Source organism: Nycticebus coucang, chromosome 1 (genome assembly GCF_027406575.1).
Source record: "Nycticebus coucang isolate mNycCou1 chromosome 1, mNycCou1.pri, whole genome shotgun sequence".
Taxonomy (NCBI): Eukaryota; Metazoa; Chordata; class Mammalia; order Primates; family Lorisidae; genus Nycticebus; species Nycticebus coucang.
Window position 1 is genome coordinate 2,109,612 of NC_069780.1, and position 20,225 is coordinate 2,129,836.

The window sequence follows — 20,225 nt, forward strand, 5'->3', positions numbered from 1 at the left end:
CTTTTGTTGATGAGCATGTGTTTCTTCTACCAAGAAAATTAAAGCTGCATAATGTTCAAAAGTTCTTAAATGAACCATTTAGCTAAAGTCGATGGAAAATCAAGGCTATAATATTTTCATAAGAAAACATGTTAATGGTATAAGAAGTATCAACTGAACTGTGAATGTCCTTTCTGTATTTAATACAACATCTGTGCACACACAGGATATGTGTGTGTGTGTGCATACAATTATATAAGCCAGATTTAAGGAATCCAGTTAATTATAGCTTTCTGTCATGATTAAACAAGCACAGTGTTTGCTCTGAACAGCATCCATGATGTCACAACCATGCCTGGGCACCAAGATCTGGCTGGAAAGACCAAGAGTGTCGTTTGAGAGCACCCATCACACACTCTGCCCCTCATGCGGGTCTACATTGTTTTGTTCTTTGAAGGTATGCCTTAGTGGGGATAACTGGACAAGTTTCCCACTGTGGTTCCTCTAGTCCCTACCAGTGCATTGTGACCTCTGTGAAGTGCTGTTGAGGTGTAAATACTAAAATCTGTTCCTTTACAATTTTTTTTGTTGTTCCTTTATAATTTTTGGTGTGTGAACTTTCCCTGAGAACACAGACTTGTCCCCAAATAGCCCCTGAACATTTATTTTTCATCATAATTAAATATTCTCAAAATAAAACTTAATGTGTCAATGTATTAAAAATGCTTTTTAAGGCTGTGAGGTAGCTCATGCCTGTAATCCCAGCCCTCTAGGAGGCCAAGGTGGGTGGAATGCCTGAGCTCACAGGATCAAGAGTGAGACCTCACCTCTAAAAATAGCCGGGTGTTGTGACGGTGCCTGTAGTCCTAGCTACTTGGGAGGCTGAGGCAAGAGAATCGCGTGCGCCCAGGAGTTTGAGGTTGTTGTGACCTATGATGCCACAGCACTCTACTGAGAGTGACAAGTGAGATTCTATCTTAAAAAATAAATGCTTTTTTAAAGAAAATATCTTTAGTATTGTATACTTCTTCTGGTTATAGAAATGGTATATTTGCATTGTAAAAGTCATAGGGTACAGAAAAGTATAAACTACAAAATAGTTTTTTAAATTTATTTTGAGGTGGCCTCATTAGAATTCACCTAAAATTCTAGTACCTAGAGCTAACCACTGTTACAATTTAATAGCCAGATTCTCCTTAGAGTATATACCTATGTAGTAGACCCAACCTTCTTGGAGGCTAAAGTGGGAGGATTGCTTGAGGCCAAGAGTTCAAGACTAGCCTGGGCAACATAGCAAGACCTTATGTCTACAAAAAATAAGAAAAAATTGGCACCTATAGTCAATCTTAACTACTCTGGAGTGTGCCTTGAGCCAGAGTCCAAAGCTGCAGTGAGCTGTAATCACGCCACTGCACTTCAGCCTAGGCAGCAGCAAGACCCTGCCTTTTAATAAATTTATACAAACATACATAGTTCACTTACATACAATTTTATATATATGAGATCATATTGTGCCTGTGCTATGTGACCTCACTTTTTTCCTTTGCAGTATCTTCCTACATCAGTAAATAGAAATTTGTGTCACTTTGTTTAATGTCTTCAGTTGTTTGGATGTGGCATGATTTCTTTATTCCTTTATTATAGGTATTTAGGTTGTTTCTAAATTTAGCTATCATAGTTTCGGTACATCAGGTGTATCACTTAAACATTTTACCAATGTTAAAAGTAGAATTTCTTAAATAATAATATTTAAAAATGTTTTACACAGGCTCAGTGCTTGTAGCTCAGCGGGTAGGGTGCTAGCCACATACACTGGAGCTGGCGGGTTCAAATACAGCCCGGGCTTGCCAAACAACAATGACAACTACAACCAAAAAACAACGGGACATTGTTGGGGGAGCCCGTAGTTCCAGCTACTCAGGAAGCTGAGGCAAGAGAATCGCTTAAGCCCAAGAGTTTGAGGTTGCTGTGAGCTGTGACATTACTGCACTCTACCCAGGGCGACACAGTGGGAATATGTCTCAAAAAAAAAATTTTTTTTTTACACATTGCCAAACTGCTTTAAACAGTAAAGACATTTGGCTTCAAGGAAACAAAATGACCCCCAGGCCTGGCAAAATCTGACTGTAACTTGTTTGCTTTTAATAATACTGCTGGAGAAAAGCTATATCAAGAGGAGAGATTTTACAGCCACAGCCACTTAATTAAAGGACATTAACTTTCTGAGCCCGTTCAAGCACTTAATCTTAAAGTGCATGAACTTCAAGTACAACTAAAGAAAAGCCGCATCAGCCAATTCCCTCCTCCAGAGAAAAAAGTACAGTAGTATTGTAGGTGCCACAACCATCCTGGAGCAATGGCTCCCTCACAGGTCTGTCTCAGTAACGGTGCCAGGGCCCGGTTCTTCCACTACACTGCTGCCATCCCTGATTAACCTTGTGCCTTAAGAGCAGGCGTCTACAGTATCACCCGGTTAGATATTTCCAGGGCTATATAGTCGACCAGTTAAATCATTCTTAGACCTGAAACAGAGTGATAAACAAGAAAATAATAAAGTAAAAATAAACCTTAAATAAGCTTTGTTTCCTGATGTGGGTCCCTTGTACAATTTAACCACCCCTACCTCATATTTTTTAAGCGATGGAGTTTCCCTATGTTGCCCAGGCTGCCCTTGAGCTCCTAGACTCAGGCGATCCTCTGGTCTCAGCCTTTCAGGTTCCTGGGACCACAGGCATCACCACTATACCAAACCTGGTCTCTCTTCTGACTAAAACAAAACTTTGTTTTTTATGCATCTTAAAAATAGCGGTGCCTGTGGCTCAACGGAGTAGGGCGCTGGCCCCATATGCCAGAGGTGGTGGGTTCAAGCCCAGCCCCGGCCAAAAACTGCAAAAAAAATAAATAAATAAAGTTACCAACATGTCCCCATTGTTAGGATTGTAGCTAGAAGAGAGGATTTTGATCATTCCTAACACACGCACAAAACAATGCTTGAGGTGATGCCTATGTTGATTACCCCGATTTGATCATTACACATTGTGTACATGTGTCAAAATATCGCATCCCTTCAATATATAAAATTACGTATCAGTTGAAAATTTAAAAAACTTATTAAAGTAAAAATAAAATTAAAAGTTTACCAAATTCTGTTAGGTGCATCATTTTTAACCATTTAATCCAGACATCTGGAGTGGTGGTTGTGGCGTCTCATTACTGCCTGCTGGGCACCGCACGTGCTGCCGTCCACTCAGCGGCTCTGAGCTGGCCTCTCTCCCTCACGGGTAGGTGATGTGAGTGGGAACTGAGGCTGTCTATTTAGCCAGAGTAACATTGGGAGCTCCCCTTTACCGTGAGCTTTAACATATGTAGTGTACATCTGGCGTCTGATCAGTACAACTCTGAATTATGCATGATCTATAGCAAAGTATAAATCAGACCTCTTTACTGTGTCTAAGTAAAAGACCTAAAAGACCTTTTAGCTGTGTGTGGTGGCTCACACCTGTAATCTTTACAATTTGGGAGGCTGAGGCAGGAGGATTGCTTAAGGCCAGCCTACGCAAGAGCATCTGTACAAAACATAGAAAAATTAGTTGAGCCTAAGTGGTGGGCACCTGTAGTCCCCACTATTTAGTAGTCTGAGGCATGAGCATCGCTTGAGCCCAGGAGTTTGAGGTTGCTGTGAGGTGTGAAGAAGCCACTACACTCAGAGTGAGACCCCGTGTTGAGCAAAAAAAGGCCTTTTGATTGCTCCTCTCTGTAATTTGTGAATGTGTATTGTTATGCTATAAATTAATGTTAATATAGTTATTTAAACCCAGCAAAAAATATTCTCACGACAACAAAGTATTATCTGTAGAAAATATTAAATGTTCCAGGAAAGAGATAATAGTTGTCCATGCTGCCATCTGGCTCTTTGACATTTCAGACATGGTTGTTTTAATATTTGAACATACCCCAGAAGGCACAATCTTAAAAATATTTTACAAATCCTTCAGTGATTATATATAAAATAATGACATGTTGCTTATCCTTTATTACAGTAAATCCCTGAGCATGCCGAGGTAACATGGAGAATAACTTCAAAGGGAAAAGACTTTTCTCGGGGAGGAGGATTCTCTTTGCTTTCATCACTCTGACACTTAAAACTTTAAACCCTGTTTAAAAAGAAAACAGAGGGCAGTGCCTATGGCTCAGTGGGTAGAGCGCCAGCCAAACTGCAAGAAAAAATAGCCTGGCATTGTGGTGGGTGCCTGTAGTCCCAGCTACTCTGGAGGCTGAGGCAAGAGAATTGCCTAAGCCCAAGAGTTGGAGGTTGCTGTGAGCTGTGACGTCACAGTACTCTACCAAGGGTGATAAAGTGACACTCTGTCTTTAACAAAAAAAAAAAAAAAGAAGAAGAAAAGAAAACAGAAAATATGTCTGGTTAGAGCAGAAAAATGCTCTAAAAGGAACATGCAAAAGAAAAAGTCAGGTCAGGCCAGGGACCTATCACACATTCCCAGCTAGGGATTCACTTCCCCGAGCTTTATATGTACAACTATGGGAGGAGCTTTCTATTTTGCTTTAATAAAATAGACTTAGGCTCGGCGCTTGTGGCTCAAGTGGCTAAGGCGCCAGCCACATACACCGTGCTGGCAGGTTCGAATCCAGCACGGGCCCGCCAAACAACAATGACGGCTAACTGCAACCAAAAAATAGCCGGGCATTGTGGTGGGCACCTGTAGTTCCAGCTACTTGGGAGGCGGAGGCAGGAGAATTGCTTGAGCCCAGGAGTTGGAGGTTGCTGTGAGCTGTGATGCAACAACACTACCCAGGGCGACAGCTTGAGGCTCTGTCTCAAAAAAAAAAAAAAAAAAAATAGACTTGTATTTGTATTAGATGAAGATATAGTTTCTAATTAAATAAAAAGTAAAATGACAGTATCTACTGTGTTGACTTTTGCAAGGCCACAAAGCAAGTCTGTAGAGCAACTCATGGTTGTTAAAAGAGCATGATTCTTAGTCAGGTATTGTGATGGGCACCTATAGTCCCAGCTACGTCAGAGGCTAAGGCAGGAGGATCACTTGAGCCCAGGAGTTTGAGGTTGCTGTGAGCTGTGATACCACATCCCTCTATAAAGGGCGACTGTCTCAAAAAAAAAAAAAAAAAAGTTCATGGTCCTGTGAATCTATGGCCTACATAGTATAGATCCTTAACTTACTACAGATCAGAGGATTATGCCAGAAAATGACATGTGCAAATATATCTATATGTCATATATTTTAGCACTAAGTCCTGTAAAAATAGTAGCAATCAGGGCGGCGCCTGTGGCTCAGTGAGTAGGGCGCCGGCCCCATATGCCGAGGGTGGTGGGTTCAGGCCCAGCCCTGGCCAAACTGCAACAACAAAAAGATAGCCGGGTGTTGTGGCGGGCGCCTGTAGTCCCAGCTGCTCTGGAGGCTGAGGCAAGAGAATCACATAAGCCCAAGAGCTGGAGGTTGCTGTGAGCCTTGTGACGCCACCGCACTCTACCGAGGGCAGTAAAGTGAGACTCTGTCTCTACAAAAAAAAAAAAAAATAGTAGCAATCAATACTGTATGTTTTTTTCTGTGTGGGACAGTTTCTAAATGTTTTACATATACAGATCCACAATTTCAAAAAAAAGGTAAAGACGTTCTAAGGCCAGGCATGGTACCTCATGCCTGTAATCCCAGCACTCTGGGAGACTAAGGCAGGTGGATTGCTGGAGCTCGTGACAAAGAAAATAGAAAAACTGAGGCAACGGGGCGGCGCCTGTGGCTCAAGGAGTAGGGCGCCGGTCCCATATGCCGGAGGTGGCGGGTTCAAACCTAGCCCCAGCCAAAAACCAAAAAAAAAAAAAAAAGAATTTACCGAAAAACTGAGGCAAGAAGATTGCTTGAGCCCAGGAGTTGGAGGTTGCTGTGAGCTATGATGCCTCGGCACTATACTAAGGGCGACAAAATTGAGACTCAGGATCCAAAAAAGAAAAAGTTCTGGAAACTAAAAGCATTTTTCATAAATTTGTCTAAACTCATTTAGATGATAAAACATGACCTGAATTTACTTAAGGCTATTTATAGTGTTTATTTATCCCATTTAATCTGAATATTCATTTCTTTCTTGATGAAATATGAATGTGCTTGATTATGGGGTGCCACCCCAGATGCTACTGGTTCTGAATGTTGAGTAAACATCTAGCTTTATTGAATTATAAGTGATTTATTTTGTCTGTCTTCAGGTGGCATCCTTTGTTTTGAAGAAGAAGAATAAAAGTTGTTTACTTTTTTTAAATTTTATTTTAAGAAAAGCCACTATTTTGCATCATGACATTTGTCTTGAATCTAATATAATATTCCACATGCTTTTCAGCTTTGCTGAAGTGATCAGAATAAATGTTGGAATAGGCTACTGTTGTGTACACTCAGAATAAGTACATCTACCAAAGTAATACATTTCCGGTAAAGGGAACAGAGATGCACATTTGCACGTGGATTTGTGGCTCTGCGCATGGAAAGCCGTTACCTAATAGAGATAGTTGGTATTTCTGCTCTGGTATTTGTTGGATTCCTAGCCCTTTTGACTGTTAACCTCTGTGTTAAGTGGAAAGAGTACTGGGACCCCCCACCCCTTTCAGTTATACCTTTGGAAATCTTGTTTTTAATAGCACTTTTCTTTCTTGGCTTGCATGACATTTTTTTCTTTCTTTTCCTTTCTTTTTGCCGTTTGCAAAGACTCTTGGGAGGATTTGACAGATTTGGTGGAGCAAATGCGTGATGATACAGAAGGTGCGTGCCACACCAACATCTTTCAGCTTTTTTACCCTTGGTTTTTAAAATTTTCTAATCACCTTTAATTGGTTTTCCATAAGAGGGAATGTCAGCTTCAATTTTTATTTCCCATGGCAGTAACTGGGAAATCTTTGTGTTTATGGTTCCAAGTAAAATGGCTAATGTTTATTTACACTGTTTTTTTAGGATATTTGTTGAATAAAGTGTATAAAGGGGACATTATTTCAAAATTATATCAAGTTTTTCTATGGCTTTTTTTTTTTCATTTGTTGAAAAGGTGTAGATTTTATTACTCATGTAAATATGTTTGTTAAATTTCATAGGAGTCAAAAACAAACATCTCAGGAATCTAAAATGTTTGATCTGAAATGTTGCTCTGATTTGTGTATTTCCATGACCCTATACACTTTTAACTTTGTCATGTAATAGCCTTCTTTTCTGCTGGAATTGTCGTGAAAAGCAGCTCATATGTTCTATTGTGTCAATTACCTCAAACCAATAATTGCTTCTTCTGTTGTCATGGCATCTGCCTTTAGGGAGCATAGGGTGAATTACATACTCCATATTAATAGAAAAATTGGGGTTGCTGTCCACTTTACCATATCATACATCCTCCCGCTTTGCCGAGGCAAAGTGAGGGCAGAGACTGTCTTAAGCTTCTCATTATCCTCATCAGACTAGGGTGGTGCTGTCCTCAGTATGTTGGTCTTGGCAGGCACTTTCCCTCCCCAGTCACGTAACATGGGGCAGTTTCCCTTCAGGATCACAGTGCACAGGCACTTTCCCTCCTTGGGACGCTCAGCAGTGTCTCTTTAGCACTTCCCTTTGAATGACTAAGCTATGATCCTGAGTTTGTTTCCTTTCCGGTGGTCAAACTACATTTTATGCCATCTTTGATTCTGCTTTTATAATTGATTATATATAATTCCATGAGACAACCAGTCACTGTTGTCTGATTGACAGTTCATATACCTGAACAAAAGTGCAGAATATTCACTATTACATTAGCCGCTACATCATCATCATCATCATCATCATTTACCGGGCACTATCAGGTTTAATAGACTAGATAGTAAAGAAAAATGCTATGTAAAATCTGTGCCCTTCTTGAGGACTTCGTCCCCATAGTTCAACACGGGCAGAGTTCCTTTTCTCTAATACAGAGCACAAATGCCAGAGTCAAGCCTACTGTGAGACCAGCCTCCTCTTTTTCATTTTGTTTTTGCTTGAGTTTTTGTGAATAGTTTTAATAGTATAGTACATAAAATACCCAGGAGATGTGAATTGTGTCAGTACCTTGGTGGTCTTAGTAAATTACCAGTCATGTGGGTGTCTAGCTTTGCTGGTCAGGATAGTGTGTATGAAATAGTCTTCCTGGAATATAGTTCTTTAAAAAAAAAAAAAATCAGGGAGGGTAATTGGTGGGACTATACCTATGATGCGTCTTACAAGGGTACATGTGAAACTTACTAAATGTAGAATATAAATGTCTTAATACAATAACTAAGAAATGCCATGGAGGCTATGTTAACCACTTTGATGAAAATATTTCAAATTGTATATAAAACCAGTACACTGTACCCCATGACTGCATTAATGTACACAGCTATGATTTAATAAATGGTTAATTGTGAGTTTAAAAAAAAAAAAATCAGGCTTGTGACCCGTAGCACAGTGGTTGTGGTGCCAGCCACATACACCAAGGCTGGTGGGTTCGAACGCAGCCCAGCCAGCTAAACAACAATGACAACTGCAACAAAAAATAGCCAGGTGTTGTGGTGGGTGCCTGTAGTCCCAGCCACTTGGGAGGCTGAGGCAAGAGAATTGCTTAAGCCCAAGAGTTTAAGGTTGCTGTGAGCTGTGACACCATAGCATTCTACCCAGGTGACATAGTGAGACTGCCTCAAAAAAAAAAAAAAAATCAGAATGGGAGGAGAATAGCTTTACTTGTTAAACCTTTTTGAGTCATTTCATTCTTGTTTTCCTTATATCATTTTTTACTTCTCTCAACTCATGGCCTCAATCATAGTTACATGAAATGCTAGAATTTTACTGTATTACATAACTCAGATTCCGTGAATGAGTAGCAGTAAGAGGAGATTCGTGTTGTGGAGAGCTGCCTGCATGTGACAGGCGTGCACAGCAGTTCAGGCTGGGGAGAATCCTGGCTTCAGACCCTGAGCCAAGGACGTATGCGGGTGCTGCTCGTGCAGGAGACCCTCACTAAGGGATTGTTGCGGTTCAGTCTCTCATCTGTGACTATGGATGTGCCATTATTGGCTTTTTATTAGGTGAAGTATTAACACTAGGTTCTGGCCTCCTGAAAGATTGCTCTTTAAAATAACCTCTAGTCAGCTGTAGATTTGAACTAGTTCCCCCCCCTGCCCCCAAGTTTTGGCAAGGTTGAAACTTGTGTTTGAATTTGTTTCTTACAGTGGTAATTGGTTCATGTTCAATGTGCATATAAGCTGTGTCTAGTAGAATATGAGCTATTGTCTTCATAGGGTAGCATTGCTCGATTATCTTACATCTCACTCCCTCACATGTTAGTAATTTGTGTCCAAAAATGTTTCAAAAATGGGCAAATCACTTGAGGCAAGGAGTTCGAAATCAACCTGAGCAACAGTGAAAGCTCATGTACAAAAAATAAAAAATCTAGCTGGGCATTGTGGGAACCTGTAGTCCCAGCTACCTGGGAGTATCGCTTGAGCCCAAGAGTTTGAGGTTGCTGTGAGCTAGGCTGATGCTTGGGACTCTATCTTGAGTGACAGCACAAGACCCTGTCTCAAAAAAAAAAGAAAAGAAACGAAAAGAAAAAAATGTTTCGAAACTCACTAGGAAAATTATGAATATTAAATTAGATAACAAAAAGCACGTAGTTTATTACTTTTAGTTTCTCAGTAAATATTTAATTCCTATCTACTCTCATTACAAACTTTGAAACAGGTTTTGTGAATTTGCTTTCTACCCATCTCTCTGAGGATTGAAATGGTCAGACGCCGCTTGAATTTAGGAAATAATATACCTGTGTAAAATATTACCTACAGAGTTTCATTCTTACTCCTTGACATGGGAAGGGGGATGGAGTTAAGACATTATGTTCACTATTATTGGAAAACAGAAAGAACATACCTGAGGCATTGTCTTAGCTTCTAGAACTGGGCCCCATGGTGAACATGAAAACTTACTGAATTAAATAAAATTGCTGTATTTGTGGAAGACTGGAGGAAGTGTATTAACTGACAATTTCTGGGTTTTAGCATGCTTAAGCACTTGTAAATGCTTACCACATTGAACTTGTTTAATCTTCAAGACCCTATAACATCATTTTCTAGGTGAGGAAAGTGAAGCAGAGAGAGGTTAAGAAACTTTCTCAGTGGAATACTACTCAGTAATTATAAGGAACAAACTACTGATAATATGTAGCAACCTGGATGACTCTCCAGAGAATTAAGCTCAGTTAAAAAAAGCCAATTTAAAATATTACATTATACATTATTGTGTGATTCCATTTAGATAGCATTCTTAGTGTGATGAAACTATAAAAAGGAAGATTCATAGTTGCCATGGGTTAAGGATGGGGTGCGGGGAGGAGGCATGTGGGTGTGGCTATAAAAAGTTGATATGAAGGGTCCTGTGGTGAAGGAAGTTCCATGTCTTTAATTCATTGTCAATATCCTAGATGCAATAATGTACTGTAATTTTGGGAGCTATCTTGAGGGGAACTAGGTTAAAAGTATTAGGTATCTCTCTGTATGATTACAATTTCAGATGAATACTCAGTTATCTCAAAGGGAGAGGGGCGGGGGGCGTTTCCCCAAGTCACAGCTCAGAAGGGTTTGAGTAGAGCTCAGACTTCTATAGACTTGCTGTAGACAAGAGCTTGAGCTCTCAGCCACTGCACCAAGGTTCTTTAAACTTACTTGACCCAAGAACCACATCATTTATTTGTACAAGTCTAAAATAAAAGTTTAATGGAATGATATGTAATCTTACTACAGAGGACACTAAATCAATTTTATGACTTTCAGTTTAAAAAGCATTCCCGTATCCCACGCTGCCTCTCTGGCATATATCCAGTTGATCTCTAGCCACTCTGTAGGTGTGTGCAAAAATAACCTTTATGAAACAACTGTTTTGGCACAATTTACAGGGTTAGGTAGTAACCCTGCATCATTCTATTTCTCTTTAAACCATCTCCCCTGGTGAAAGCATCTGAAAAGGTATAATTGCTGCTATTATCCCTATGCTGATGAATCTTCAGCTTGAAACTTTTAATTTCCATTTGCAGCTATGTGATCAAAAATATGTTGGCTCAGCACCTTTAGCTCAGCTGTTAGGGTGCTGGCCTCAGGCACCATTGCTGGCAAGTTCAAATCCGGCCCGGGCCTGCCAAACAACGATGACAACTACAACAAAAGCAACAACAATAAAATAGCCAGGCGTTGTGGTGGGTGCCTATAGTCCCAGCTACTTAGGAGGCTGAGGCAGGAGAATTGCTTAAGCCATCGGTTCTCAACCTGTGGGTCGTGACCCTCAGGAACTGTACTAAAGGGCCGTGGCATTAGAAAAGTTGAGAACCACTGGCTTAAGTCCAAGAGTTTGAGGTTGCTATAAGCTGTGACACCACGGCACACTCTACTGAGGGCAAGGTAGTGAGAGACTGTCTCAAAAAAAAACCAAGACTGTTTTTTCCCTTACTTCTGAAACACTTGCTCAGTTTTTTTCACTCCTGTTTGTAGCAATATTATTCTAGTCTCTTAGGGCAGAAACCTAGAGTTATTCTTAAATCTCCATTTCCTTAATAGATACTCTTAGATTACTTCCCTATGACTGTCTAAACTTGAATCATCATAGTTCTTCATGGCAGACCATTTTGATCCTCTTCCTCTGGTTTTATTTTGCATAATCCTCAGATTACTCATTCCCAATGTTTTTTTTTTTTTTTTCTTTTTTTTTTGAGACAGTTTCACTATGTCATCCGGGGTAGAGTTCCGTGGTGTCACAGCTCACAGCAACCTCAAACTCTTGGGCTTACGTGATTCTGTTGCCTCAGCCTCCCAAGTAGCTGGGACTACAGGCGACCCTGCCAAAACGCCAGGCTATTTTTTTGTTGTAGTTTTTATTGTTATTTAGCAGGCCTGGGCCAGGTTCAAACCCGCCAGCCTCGGTGTATGTGGCCAGAGGGTGCAAAGCCCATTCCCAAACAATTTTAATCATAGTGATCCTCTGCTCGAACATACAGTGGTTCCCATTGTGTGCTGCATTAATATACAAGTCTAGTTTCAGAGACTTCTTTGTCTGACTCGTTCTCACCTGTGTTTTCTAGTTCCTGTTTAGAACGCCTCATTCCGTTCTTATTTTTCCCACCTGACTTCATACACCATTGTCACCATTTGCCACACTCCTTCATGTGTTCTGTGATGCCACAGCATTTAGGCTCCGACCTCAAGTCCTAAGGTGTGTTGAGACTGATCTTGCTTTTTTCTTTTTTTTGTAGAGACAGAGTCTCACTTTGCCACCCTCGGTAGAGTGCCATGACGTCACACGGCTCACAGCAACCTCCAGCTTTTGGGCTACGCGATTCTCTTGCCTCAGCCTCCCGAGCAGCTGGGACTACAGGTGCCCGCCACAACGCCCGGCTATTTTTTGGTTGCAGTTTGGCTGAGGCCGGGTTTGAACCCACCACCCTTGGCATATGGGGCCGGTGCCCTACTCATTGAGCCACAGGTGCCACCCCTGATCTTGCTTTTATTCATATTACTTTTGGTGTTATCTTTTTTGGAGCATAAGAGTGCAGTATTCCAGGGATTTAAACTAAGAATGGAGACTATTCCTGGGCGGCGCCTGTGGCTCAGTGAGTAGGGCGCTGGCCCCATATGCCAAGGGTGGCGGGTTCAAACCCAGCCCTGGCCAAACTGCAACCAAAAAATAGCCGGGCGTTGTGGCGGGCGCCTGTAGTCCCAGCTACTCGGGAGGCTGAGGCAAGCGAATCGCTTAAGCCCAGGAGTTGGAGGTTGCTGTGAGCCGTGTGACGCCACGGCACTCTACCCGAGGGCGGTACAGTGAGACTCTGTCTCTACAAAAAAAAAAAGAATGGAGACTATTCCTGTTTGGGTTTTTCTTTTGTTGTTGTTTGTTTTTTGAGACAGAGTCTTAAGTTGTCACCCTCGGTAGAGTGCCATGGTGTCACAGCTCACATCAACCTCCAACTCTTGGGCTTAAGCGATTCTTGTCTCAGCCTCCCAAGTAGCTGGGACTGCAGGTGCCCGGCTATTTTTGTCGTTGTTACAGTTGTCATTGTTGTTTAGCTGGCCCAGACCGGGTTCGAACCTGCCTGCCTCAGTATATGCGGCTGGCACCCTAACCACTGAGCTATGGGTGCTGAGCCTACTCCTATTTTTGTCAATTCTAGGGTTTACCCTACTTTTACAAACTAATAAATCAGCCCGTTTCTGTTTCTTGGATGCTGGCAAAAGACACACAGCTTCTGGGTCAGGGGAAAGGACATTATCACTCATAACATGGCAAGTAGCCTGAGCACCAGCATGTCTGCACCAGAATCCCACAGAGTGACACTGGCTCTGGGACATGCGATGTATATTGGATGTTTGTGTTGGGTCTGAAGAACACTGAGTTTGGGGGGTCCCTGGCTTTTATAGGAAGCAGTAGGAAAGTCCCATCTCTCGCGGTTATTATTTATGTCAACAGCGCTGAGAAATGGCCTAGGTGAGAGTGGTCAGGGCCTTACGGTCTTAACACATCCCAGTAAAGACTTGTGGGGCACCAGAGGTCCAAGGAGGATTGTCTCCCCCAACATGACTCAGGAAGTAAGAGAAAGACAGAGCTCTGACTCTTCTAGAGGAGAGATCTGGGGGTTTTGTTTGTTTGTTCTTTTGAGACAGGGTCATAGCTCACAGTAACCTCAAACTCTTGGGCTCAAGCAATCCTCTTGGCTCAGCCTCCTGAGTAGCTCAGACTACGGGTGCCTGCCACCACGCCCGGCTAATTATAGAGATATGGTCTGACTCTTGCTCAGGTTGGTCTCGAACCCCTGAGTTTAAGCCATCTACCCACCTCAGTCTCCCAGAGTGCTGGTATTACAGGCATGAGTCACTGTACCCAGCCTGAGAAATCTGTTTTTGATTACAATGTTACCTCCTAATATCCATTTAAATTATTTGCTGTACAATAAATTGAGCAAAGCAGGGAACTCTTAAATTGTATTTATCACCTGGAGCTCTTTTTGTTTTTTTTGGCCGGGGCTGGGTTTGAACCCACCACCTCTGGCATATGGGGCCGGCGCCCTACCCCTTTGAGCCACAGGCGCCACCCAATCACCTGGAACTCTTATGTTGTCTCAAAACAAAGAAGGCTGCCTGTTGTCCCAGCTCCTGAATGCTCCCATGGGAGGTGTCTTCTGTGGCATGGCATTCTTCAGATAAAGGTATCTCAAGAAGTTTGGAAAACTTTACAAAACTAAAATCGATTCTGTTATCATATCTAAGAAACCATTGCCTATCCCCTGGTCATAAAGATTGAGACTTTTATGCTTTTTATGACTTACATAGTTTTTAGTTCTTACAGTTTGGTATCTGATCCATTTTGAGTTAATTTTTTTTGTAGAGACAGAGTCCTACTTTTTCACCCTCAGTAGAGTGCCATGGCATCACACAGCTCACAGCAACCTCCAACTCCTGGGCTTAGGCGATTCTCTTGTCTCAGCCTTCTGAGTAGCTGGGACTACAGGCACCTGCCACGATGCCTGGCTATTTTTTGTTGCAGTTTGGCCAGGGCTGAGTTTGAACCCGCCACCCTTGGTGTATGGGGCTAGCGCCCTACTCACTGAGCCACAGGTGCCACCCTGAGTTAATTTTTTAAAGAATTCTTCTGCATGTGCATATCCCGTTGTTCTACCACCATTTGTTGAAGAGACTATTCTTTCCCAGTTGAACTGTTTGGGTACCCTTGTTGAGAATCAGTTGTCTATCAGCCATTCACTTCTGGACTGTTCCATCTATCTGTGTGTCTGTCCTTAGGATGATACCACACAGCCTTGATTACTGTTGCTTTGGAGTGAGTTTTGAAATCAGGAGGTGTTAACCCTCAAACATACTCTTTCTCAGAATGTGAGAAAGAATTGGCTATTTTGTCTATTTTGAGTGCCTTTCCTTTCCATTTGTGCTTTGGGATAAGGTGGTCAGTTTCTGCAAAGACAGCTACTGATTTCATAGGGATTGCTTTGAATCTCTGTATTAATTTGAGGAGTATTATCAACTTAGCAATATTAAGTCTTTCACTCTGTAAACATCAGGTGTCTGTTGTGATCTTTTTAAACTTTTAACAATGTTTTGTAATTTTTATTGTATAAGTCTGTGCTTTTATTAAGTTTATTTGTAAATATTTTATTCTTTTTGGTGCTATGGTAAATGGAATTGTTTTTAATTTTCCTTTTTTTTTTTTTTTTGGTTGCAGTTTTTGGCCGGGGCTGGGTTTGAACCCAGCACCTCTGGTATATGGGGCTGGTGCCCTACTCGTTGAGCCACAGGCATTGCCCATAATTTTCCTTTTTGAATTGTTGCTAATGTATAGAATTACAATTATTATTATTTTTTATATTGATAATGAGGGTCAAATGTTTTCCATTTCTAAGATAAAGTTCAAGTTGTAGTTGAGTCCTTCACCGGAGGTGTGCCAAACACCTTTACATTGTGAAAGTACAGTTTACTTTTGATAATTGATCTTACACCCTGTAACCTTGCCAAAGTAATTTATTAGTTTGTGCTTTTTTGTGTGTATGGATTGCTCAGGATTTTTCATGTATAAGATCATGTCATCTGCAAATATAGCTTTACTTCTTCCTTTCCTATCTAGATGCTTTTTGTTTCTTTTCCTTGTCTGATTCTCCTGGCTAGACGCTCCTGTACATTGTTGATTAGAAGAGGTGACAATAGTCATCGTCTGGTCCCTGATCTTTGTGAAAGCCTTCAGTCTTTCACCACTAGCTATGTTAGCTTGAGTTTTCCATAGATGTCTTTTATAACATTAGGAAGTCCCCCTTGTCTTCCTAGTTTGTTGAATGTTTGTATCATTAATTTTTGATATTTGTATCATGGATTTTGCCAAATGCTTTGTCTGCTTTTCCTGACATGATCATATGGTAACTGTCCACTACTTTGTTAATTAGTGTATTACTTGGGTTGATTTTTATATATTGGACCAACTTTGCATTCTGGGATAAATCCTACTGGGTTGGGTTGTTACTATTACAAATTTGGTTTACCAGTATTTTGTTAAGAATTTTTGTATTTACAGAGCTGGGCACAGGTGCACTGGCTCACTCCTGTAATCCTAGCACTCTGGGAGGCTAAGAGGTATAGATTGCTTGAGCTCAGGAGTTTGAGACCACCCAGAGCAAGAGCGAGACCCTGTCTCTACTAAAAAAATAAAATCAGCTGGGTATTGTGGCGCGTGCCTGTAGTCTCAGCTGCTTGGGAAGCTGAGGCAGAAAGATCACTTGATCCCAAGAGTTTCAGGTTGCTGTGAGGTATGAGGAGCCAAAGCACTCTGCCCAGGCTTACAGAGTGAGACTTTGTCTCCAAAAAAAAGGATTTTCTCTTGGGCAGCGCCTGTGGCTCAAGGAGTAGGGCGCTGGTCCCATATGCCGGAGGTGGTGGGTTCAAACCTAGCCCCGGCCAAAAACAAAAAAAAAAAAGGATTTTCTCATTTACAGTTATAGGAGTTTTTATTTATTTATTTTTTTTGTTAGAGGAGTTTTAATCTATAGTTTTCTTATAGTATCTTTTTTTTTCTTGTAGTATCTTTGATGACCAATCTCAAGGTAATACTAGTCTCATAGGATGAGTTGGAATGGTCCCCGTTCTTCTGTTTTTTTTTTTTAATAGTATGTGAAGGATTGGTGTTAATTCTTTAAGTGATTGGTAGAATTTAACAAGCTATCTGCAGAGTCCTGGCCCCCATCTGAGTTTTTTTATTATTGTTGTTATTAATTCAGTATCTTTACTTGTTATAAGTTGGTCTGTATTTTTTATTTCTTTTTGTGTCAGTTTGTGTCTTTTTAAGAAATCGTCCATTTCCTCTAGGTTATCTATTTGCTGGTGTACAGTTGCCCACTGTATTCCCTTTTAATCCTCTTTATTTCTGTAAGGTCACTACTAATGTCCTTTCTTTCATTTCTGATTTTTGTATTTTGGACCTTCTGTATTTTTTCTTTCTTTCTTTCTTTTTTGAGACAGAGTCTCACTATGTCACCCTTAGTAGAGTGCTGTGGCATCACAGCTCACAGCAACCTCCAACTCTTGGACTTAAGCGATTCTCTTGCTTCTGCCTCCCAAGTAGCTGGGACTACAGGTGCCCGCCACAACGCCCGGCTATTTTTTTGTTGTTGTTGCAGTTGTCATTGTTTAGGTGGCCTGGGCTGGGTTCAAACCCTCCAGCCTTGGTGCATATGGCTATCCCCATAACCACTGTGCTACGGCACAGAGCCCTTTCTGTCTGTTTCTGTTGGTCAGTCTAGCAAAATGTGAAAGTTGGTTTTCTTATCAAAGAACCATCTTTATATTTTGTTGATTGTGTCAGTAGTTTTTTTTACTATTTATTTCTGCTCTGATCTTTATTATTTTCTTCCTTCAAGGGCTTTCTACTGATTTATATATATATATGAACATGCTGTATATTGGTTGCTTTTGAAGAAGCCAACTGTGAAATCATGGAATTATGATATGCTAGCGCAAGGAGAGTCATGGGGTGATGGATTTTCAAGCTATACTGTACATACATATTGCCTCGGGGTTGGGGGGGACAGTTAAAGTACAGAAGTTGATTCTGTGGTACTGGTGGGGCCTGAGACTTTCGGCTTCTGGAAGCTTTCCACATGAGGCAGAGCTGAAGTTCTGGGACCACACAGCAGCCAGGGTCTAGTTCATTTGCTGTCAGAGTCCTATTGCAAACAGCAGGCTTTCATTTTTTGTGACCATGTGATATTCTGGTATGCATACGCACCACACTTCGTCTATTTACCCATTGTTGGGCGCTCGTGCCCATCCCATCTCGTGGCTTCACGACTTGTGCGGCAGCAGCCCTGGGAGGACATGCTGGTCTCCGCTCCTTCGGATGAATGTCCGGTAGTGGGACTGCCCCCTCGTGGCCGTTCTGTGCTTAGTTTTTGAGGAACCTCCCTACTGTTTTCCATAGTACAATTTACATTCTTTTTTGTTTGATTTTCACTTTAGAGAAGTAGTTCTCCACAGATGCCTCAGGGTACTGCTCAACTTAATTTACAAAACAGACCCCCGTAAAAAATGAATTAACTAGCTCAAGATGTCAATAGTGCCAAGGTTGGGAACAGTATTTTCTAAAGAATGGGTGAGTCGTTTTTGTGTGTGTGTTTGATGGAGGTTAGTTTAAATAGGTATCAGGAATTTAGTTTCTGCAGGCCAGTTAATCTCTCTGCGCTCTAGACCCCACCCAACCAGATGTCATCCATATTTCTCCTACTGATTACCTTGATGGGTTGGTATGCAAACCGACTACTACTTCTGGACTGTGTCTCAAAGCATGGTATTTTTTACTTAATCCAAATCTCTCTCTCCCTGCATGACTAGTTCTCACTAGGTTGGAATAAGGGTAGCATGCTTAATTTTGTTATTAGCTCCTAAATTATTGGCTTGAGGCAGAGTGAGCACACCTTACGAGCCATTCCCTCTAATCCCCTCAGCTTAGTTTGCTGCCATCTGTGGGGAGGTCACAGGCAAGAAACCAGCTGCTGTCCACAGACACGCCTAACACTGCCCTGCTCCTTTGCTCCAGCAATCATGGGAGGTCAGAAACACTGTGTATGTACATGCTGGTGATTAGTGGAAATTAATGTCTGATAAAGTTCTCCTTCATGGCTGTCCTTGAGAAGGATCTTTGTGTATTTGACTGTCCCCTTGTGAGCTTATTCCATTCTTGACAAGTTGGCCTTCTGTGAGCAGTGATAGCCACATCTGAGCTGTGGCCCTACAAACATTTTGTTGCTATATGAGAAAGAATTATTGGTAATATATACCAATTTTGACTTTTATAAAAAGTACTTCTCTGAAAAAAAAAAAAAAAGTACTTCTCTAAAAATAGCACCCCAAAGAATACTCCAACAAAGTTAAAATTTATGTTATTGGAATTTTAAAACTGTAAGTCCTTAAACTTAACAGAGAAGATGATTAATTTAGAATATGACCTTTTGATTCTGCTCATTTAACTTGGAACTTAGGTATAAATAAAAACACTGAAGAAAATTACTTGCTATAATTTGCATAAAATAGTCGGTTTTGTATTAATTGGTTTATTTTTATTACAGAAGCATAATTTTATTTGTACTTTTAATACTCTTATGAAGAGGCGAAATACTTCTTAGAGCACTAGGCCTTTTTTAGTTTTTTGTGACAATTTGATAAATTAGATGTATTTAATGTTTGGGCTGTTACACATAGCATAATGACACAGACATTAGCTTTCATATCAGGTTCAGGCCCAAATACTATCACTTGGGGACTGTTTGACCTTGGCCACTTAACTGTTATGGTCCTGCTTCAGCATCTGAAAAGGAGGGAGAATAGGCAGTGCCTGTGGCTCAAGCGGTTAAGGCGCCAGCCACATGCACCTGAGCTGGCGGGGTCGAATCCAGCCCAGGGCCGTCAACAACGACAGCTGCAACCAAAAAATAGCTGGGCATTGTGGTAGGCGCCTGTAGTCCCAGCTTCTTGGGAGGCTGAGGCAGGAGAATTGCTTGAGCCCAGGAGTTTGAGTTGCTGTGAGCTGTGATGCCAAGGCACTCTACCCAGGGCAACAGCTTGAGGCTCTGTCTCAAAAAAAAAAAAAAAGAAGAAGAAGAAGGGAGAATACTTAAATGATAGTAATAAGAGAATAAGTAAATAAGCTAGACACGTAAGTGATGGACAGGAGGGAAGGACAGACGTTACTTGGAGTCGTCGTTTATAAGAGCATGACAGTCAGCAGGAGCATGGGGTTTGGAGCAGACGTGGGACTCTGGCTCTGAGGTGGTCTCTCATTTTGCCCAGGCCACATGGTGAGTCAGGGCAGAGCAATTAGAACTTGATTCTCTTTTTTTTTTTTTTTTGTAGAGACAGTTTCACTTTATTGCCCTCGGTAGAGTGCCGTGACATCACACAGCTCACAGCAACCTCCAACTTCTGGGCTTAGGCGATTCTCCTGCCTCAGCCTCCTGAGTAGCTGGGACTACAGGCGCCCGCCACAACGCCCGGCTATTTTTTTATTGCAGTTTGGCCGGGCTGGGTTTGAACCCGCCACCCTCGGCATATGGGGCCGGCGCCCTGCTCGCTGAGCCACAGGCGCCGCCAGAACTTGATTCTCTCTCTCTTTTTTTTTTGTGTGTGTGTTTTTTTTTGGCCGGGGCTGGGTTTGAACCCGCCACCTCCG

General features: G+C 41.6%; 1 protein-coding gene across 14 annotated transcripts in view; it reads left to right on the forward strand.

Moving 5' to 3' along the window:
* The window catches only part of RUFY3 (RUN and FYVE domain containing 3), a 93,981-nt gene that overhangs the window by 27,848 nt on the left and 45,908 nt on the right, over positions 1 to 20,225 (forward strand). For 2 of the 14 annotated variants that reach the window (XM_053554701.1, XM_053605917.1), the window contains exon 2: positions 6,711 to 6,764. The exons of the other annotated variants lie outside the window; for them this stretch is intronic. In XM_053554701.1, the coding sequence (XP_053410676.1) occupies positions 6,711 to 6,764 (54 nt within the window). The remainder of the gene's footprint in view (positions 1 to 6,710; positions 6,765 to 20,225) is intronic. 14 annotated transcript variants of the gene reach the window in all.